The 6826-nt window shown below is 38.4% G+C and overlaps 1 protein-coding gene across 1 annotated transcript; it reads right to left on the reverse strand.

Moving 5' to 3' along the window:
* Positions 1 to 938: 938 nt before the first annotated feature.
* LOC120227457 (olfactory receptor 2B11-like) lies at positions 939 to 1892 on the reverse strand. The gene has a single exon (XM_039225563.1). It carries the CDS (start codon positions 1890 to 1892, stop codon positions 939 to 941), a length of 954 nt encoding a protein of 317 aa, XP_039081494.1.
* Between the last annotated feature and the right edge of the window lie 4934 nt (positions 1893 to 6826).

The following is a 6826-nucleotide window of genomic DNA, read 5'->3' on the forward strand; positions in this document are numbered from 1 at the left end:
TCAAACTAGAACTAGAGGGGTGTAGGTCGGGCTGCAGACAAATTAAATGAAGGAGATTAAGAGGTACAAATTTCTAGTTATAAAGAAAGCAAATGAAAATGATGAAAAGTATAGCACACGGAACACTGTCAAAATATCATAATAATATTCTAGGGTGAAGATGGTGACTACATTAACCATGGTGAGCATTTCATAAGGTATATTATTTTTATTTTTTAATAATTTGTCAATTTTTAATGTTTATTCATTTTTGAGAGAGAGAGAGGGAGAGAGAGAGAGTGGGGGAGGAGCAGAGAGAGACACAGAATCCAAAGCAAGCTCCAGGCTCTGAACTGTCAGCACAGAGCCCGACACGGGGCTCAAACCCATGAGCCATGAGATCACGACCTGAGCTGAAATTGGCCACTCAATCAACTGAGCCACCCAGGCACCCCAAAGTATATGATTTTTAAAACACTGTGTTGTATGCCTGAAACTAATACAACACTGTACATCAATTCTACTTCAATAAATATAAAAATAAAAAGTTGGTTAGCAAACTATATCCATAATGGCAAGATGATAAACTGTGGTCTACATTACTTGCATTATATTTGTACACCTGAAATGATAGGGTTTGATTTGTTTGGTTGATGGTGAATGAGTCAGGCAGTGGTCATTTATTTGCTGCTCACTTTTTAGATTTCTACTAAAAGATGGGCTCAGAGGACTTAATGACAAGGATTCACTGTCATGCAAATTTTAGAAAAATTGAGATTAAGGTTCCCAATGCAAAATGTGGGCTAATACATTAAAACTGAGGTGAATAAACATGCATGTAGATTGGATACTTACTGAAGGATGCTAACCGTTTTGGAGGAGGGCATTTTGAGAGATAATTTAGGGTAGGGACCCTTTGGATTCTTACATGGAGAGTGTTGAGTGTAAAATAGTTGTGTTTATTCTCTTCCCTGATGGCTCAAGGGGAGGAGAAGTCTCCTTATTGCCCCTTTCATGTCCTTGTTCCTCAGAGTATAGATAAAAGGGTTAAGCATAGGAGTCAGCAGACTGTAGAACAGGGCCATGAGTTTGTTCTTGGCCTGGGAGTTAGTGCCAGAAGGTTGCACATACATGCATATTACTGGCCCGTAGAAGAGAGAGACAACAATAACATGGGAGCTACAGGTGTTGAAGGCCTTCTTCTTTCCCGTTGATGAACGAATTCTGAGCACTGTAGCTACAATGAACCCATAAGAGACAAAGATAAGAGACAAGGGAAAAAAGGTAAAAAATGTAACAACGACAGAGAGCAAAGTTAAAATGAAAGTGGTGTCGACACAGGACATCTTGATCATCACTGGAACCTCACACAGGAAATCATCCACTTTGTTGTTACCACAAAGCGGTAGCTGGACAGTGAGGGACGCCTGAAGCAAGGAGTTAGCCAAACCACTTATCCACGCCACAGCCACTAGGGAGACACAGAGTCTCCGATGCATGATAGCCGGGTACCTCAAGGGCTTGCAGATGGCTATGTACCGATCCAAGGACATGACCGCCAGGATGATGCATTCTGTAGCCCCCAGGAAGTGAAACACATAGAACTGGGCCACACAGCCTCCATAGCTGATGGACTTATCTGGGCCCCAGAGGTTCAGCAGCAGCTGAGGGATGGTGGTTGTGGTAAAACACAGGTCCAGGAAGGAGAGGTTGGAAAGGAAGAAGTACATAGGGCTGTCAAGATGAGGGTCCACCCTGGACACCACAATAATGGAGATGTTTCCCACTAGTGTGCATATGTAAGCCACAAGCACCGTTATGAAGAGTGGCATTTCCAACCAGGGATGGTCAGAGAAACCCAGGAGGATGAAGAATTTTGGAACGCTTGCATTGCCCGGACTCATGACTGTCATTTCTCTTGTTGGTGGATTCAAGTGAAAGTGAGGACTTGTATTTCAGTATGGGGTTTCCTGACGGCCAGTTTATTCATTTGGGTAGAATGGATTATGCAGGGATTTTTTCTCTGTGGTATAACTCCATTGAAGTCATTTGATACTTGTAATCATGAAAGAGTATGAGTCTTAATGCCAAACATTATTATTTTGTAGCACGTCTAAAAGAATGAGCAACAAATTGCTGTATTTGCCTAAGAAATGCAATAGAGCAAATTTTATTAGTAAAATTATCAGGGAAGGAGAAAGTTACGATTGCTCTTATATTAGAGAAAAGAAGAAAACAAAGGAGTGGTTCCGAGGAGCCAGTCATGCTGACTTACCATATGGCTTCATTTCTTTCATCCAACATCTCCTGGCCCTAGACCACGCTGCTTGAATTCATGGACTTTAGGTAAGTTCAGGACTTGCTGAACTCAACGAGACCAGTCTGAATGCATAGATGCAAGCCATAGCGCTGTTTCTTGGGCCTATGCCTTAAATCCTAAACTGAATTTTGCAGTACAGAACTTTTGTCATAACAAGAAACGTCCAACTGGAAGGAAATGGTTCCTTGTCACAGGTTCAGTACTTGAAGACCAAGAGAAAGAGTAATTGATAGTACTGCCTGGTGATGTGAGACAATAAGGGCATCAGTGCTTAAAAGAACAATGTGATGTGGGTTCATGCTTGTCACACGAGGAGCTGAAATATATCACAAATTTGGCAGTTCATTGCTTCTTTTTGGATTTACTATATTTGTCTCCATTACATGAGTGAGCGTACGTGTAGATGTGTGATGTGGGATATGATAAAAAAAATGTGTATCTTGCAATTGGCACTGGTAAGAAGTTCATAAAACACTTGTAGCAGATACGAAAATAGAATATGAAGTCAGAGAACTTGGATCCTGTCAACTGGTACAGTTAACACATAGAGCTTTTCTCTTTCTTTAATTAAAAAACCAATGCTTATTTATTTATTTTTGAGAGAGAGAGAAGATGTGTTGGGGAAGGGCAGACAGAGGGAGAGGGAGAATCCCAAGCAGGCACCATGCTGTCAACACACAGCTCGATGTGTGGCTTGATCTCATGTACCGTGAGATCACTACCTGAGCAGTATTCAAGAGTGGATATTTAACTGACTGAGCCACCGAGTTACCCCAAAACATAGACCTTTGACGCATTGCTTACTTACCAGCTGTGTTGTGAGGATTGATTAATCCAGTATCTATGGCTATGCTTCATTAAGTACAATACTTAACATTGGGGTAGTTACTTTTAGGAAGTGTAGTGTCCAGTGTAATTAAAAGTCCATATCTTTTCATTAATCCTTGTCCTGGTTGCACCCAAATATTAGTTGTGTACTTACCCCAACAGAAGACTCACAAAGATTGCATGTTCTTCCTTTTCATTCCCCAAATCACTCCTGTCATGTGGCTTGAATCCAGGGTTCATGATGTTAAGATTTTTATTCAAGTACACACATTTTAATTCACTGAAATGCCCACAAATACAAGCAGTATACCTATATCATTCTTCATTAAAGCAAACGTGTTTTAATGTTTTGAGTCATAATGATGTTGCATTGTAAAAGTTTTCAATTTATTTACATATATTTTTAGTACAGAACTTTGCATAGAGAGAGAGGTCACAACACACATGGAAATGAAAAAGGATAAAATCATGAAGCTGAAGAGATCACTCCCACCCACATACAACACCTACCTTGCCTTTCTGCTATTTAATGGTCGTGCTCTCTGTTCTTACAAATCGATTTGATATTTTCTTTCCAAAGGAACTAAGTGTTCATTAGAGATAAGGATGGAATATTCTTTCTGTGTTCAGTGGCGTCACATCATATCCTAGGTCCCTAATATAAATTTGTCCTTTTGATTTGAAAGATCCTGAGAATGTTTATATGTGGAAACCAATGACATCTTTTAAGGAATGGTTCTTTCTCTTTATATAAAGCTGTGGGAGATTTTCTTCATACATATAATGAACCTCAGTAGACACGTCTTGGCAAGAAACACTGTACAAATTCCCTAGTGGGAATACTACTTTCTAACGTACTTCTTACCTTGTCAACATGGAAGGATAAATTTGGGCATTTTCCTTGTTGTGGAAAATGGACTCAGGACTAAAAGAATCCTAAAAAACTCATCTATCTCACCAATTCCAAGAAATCTTCCTTATATATCAGTGAAAATTTAAGACAATTATTTTTGTTGTCTAGAGAGAATTTTATTTTATTTATATTTTCCTCAGGTTATTGTTTATTTAGATTCTTGCTATAATAAAACTGGGAATATTTCTAATTCTGTATTGAGAAAGAAGCAGTGGATACCTTCCAATTTGATTTTTAAGAAACCAAAGGGTTTTGTCTCCATATATAGCATATATATAAATAACATAGCACAGTATAGACTTTTTACCTGACCTAATAGTGAATATATCAAAAATAGTTCCTCATTTGGGTTACAAAGTAAATCGTTATGGGAAGAAAAATAAGATGTTATTTTATTTATTCATTCAATAAAAATTTGTTGAAAGCCCACTATATGTCAGTCACTTTACTCGATGCTTCAAAATATAACAATGGATAATGGCATAAAAATTTGCTTTAATGAAACATATAGTAATAGAGAAATACATTACTTGTCCTTATTGTCAGTGTGTCAGTGGATTTGGCTTCAGAATAATTGAAACACTCATGCCAAAACTTACAATGTTGCAAACCCATGTGTGGAAAAATTAAGGTTTGCAAGACTGTTTTTTAACTAACACTGACGCACAATATTACATTAGTTTCTGGTGTACAACATAGCGAGTCACCATCTCTATACATTAATTTATGTTCCTACAATTGTAGTCATCATCCGTCACTATAAAACGCTCTTCCGATATCACTGGCTTTATTCTCTGTGCTGCACCTTTTATTCTCATAAGTTATTCATTCCATAACTGGAAGCCTGCGCCTCCATCTCCCCTACATCCATGTTTCCCATCCCCAAGCCCCTCCCTCTGGAAACCATCCGTCTGTTCTCTGTATTTATGGATCTGATGTTTGTTCATTCCTATTTTTCAGGTTGCGCACATAAGTAGGATTATATGGTATTTGTGTTTTTCAGTCACGCTTATTTCACTTAAAAGAACACTCTTTATGCCCACTCATGTTGTCACAGAGGGCAAGATATCATCCTTTTTAATGGCTGATTAATAATTGATTGCACGTACATAAAATCGTTTCCTTGTATTTTTGTCTGGACACTTAAGTTTCTTCCATATCTTGGCTATTGTACACAATGCTGCAATATACATAAGGTGCACGTGTCTTTTGGAATTAGTGTTTTCATTTTCTTAGGTAAATATTCAGGAATGGAATTATTATATGTTATTTCTATTTTTAATAGTTTGAGAAACCCCAGAGTATTTTCCACAGTGCTGCACCAATTTATGTTCCCACCAATAGTGTATGAGGGTTCCCTTTCCTCCATATTCTTACCAACACTTTCTTCTTGTCTTTTTCATTTTAGCCATGTGACAGTTGTAAAATGATATCTCGTTGGTTTGATTTGCATTTTTCCGATGATCAGTGATTTTGAGTATCTTTGCATGTGTCTAGTGGCCATGTGTACACCTTTCTTTAAATAAATGTTTATTAACACTGGCTGCCTATCTTTCATAAACCAGGCCCCACACTGCTGAGCTCTGGTGGGCCTGCTCTTCTCAGTCACACTTGCGTCAACCAAGTTCAGTGAGACCTTTGCCCCGACGACCAGCACAAACCTCTACCCATGTAATGTCTGCTGACCAAGGGTTCACAGGGCGCAGAGCTAGTGGGGGTCGTGACAGGTGTCCTTTCATAAGCAGACAAGAACACACTAGTTAAAGCTCACCACATTCAGGCCAGAGAGCAGAAACTGCCCACCGCAGGCAGAGAGCCTCTACAGATGACTGATCGGAAAGGTAGAGCAGCCAGAACACAAAAGCAGACTGCATACAGCATATATTGGAGACACATCCTAAAGCCCCAGGCTCTGGGCATTATAGAACCTTTTGTTCATTGGCTATTATGCTTATGGGCAGGAAATATAACGGGTTTTCCTAACACAGAGAAAAAGAGACCTAGGCAAAATGTCACAACAGAGTATTTAATCCCAAATGAAAGAGCAAGATAAAGTCATTGCCAGAGATCCTAGTGAAAAGATATAATTAATATTTCTGATGGAAAATGTAAAGCGATTATCATAAGGATACTAGCCGAGGTTGAGAAAGGAATGGAAGACTTCAGGGAGTCCTTTACTGCAGAGATAAAAGAGATTAAAAAAACAAGCAGTTAGAAATGAAAACTTCACATACCACGATAGTATTAGCTACCACTTCCATCTGGTCACATAGCTAATACTATTGTGGTATGTGCAGTTTATAAATGTATCATATCAACATGTTGTACACCTTAGACTTACACAATGTTCAGTGTCCAGTATATCTTAATAAAGCAGGAAAAAAGAAAAAACATTGAATTTATAGAAAACAGTAATTTTCTATCACAACATAAAATATCATCAAAAAAAAGAAATGAAAAGTTCAATAACTGAGATTTAGAAGGTTTGATGCAACCAATACAAGGATGGAAGAAGCAGTGGAATAAATAAGTGATCTATAAAACAAAATAATGGAAAATGAAAAAGCTGAAGAAAAGAAAGTATGATTATGCAACGTGACAATAGACTTAGTAAGAACAGTTGTATTGCAGGAGTCTCAGAAGAAAAGAGAGGAAAGGAGACAGAGAAGTTTATTTGAGGAAATGATCGCTAAAAACTTCCCTAATCTAGGGGAGGAAAAACACACCCAAATCCAGGAAGCACAGGGAATCCCAATCAAAATAAACATACAAAGGCTAACACCAAT

This window comes from Hyaena hyaena, unplaced genomic scaffold, assembly GCF_003009895.1.
Source record: "Hyaena hyaena isolate Hyena2069 unplaced genomic scaffold, ASM300989v1 scaffold_2392, whole genome shotgun sequence".
In the NCBI taxonomy this organism is placed as follows: Eukaryota; Metazoa; Chordata; class Mammalia; order Carnivora; family Hyaenidae; genus Hyaena; species Hyaena hyaena.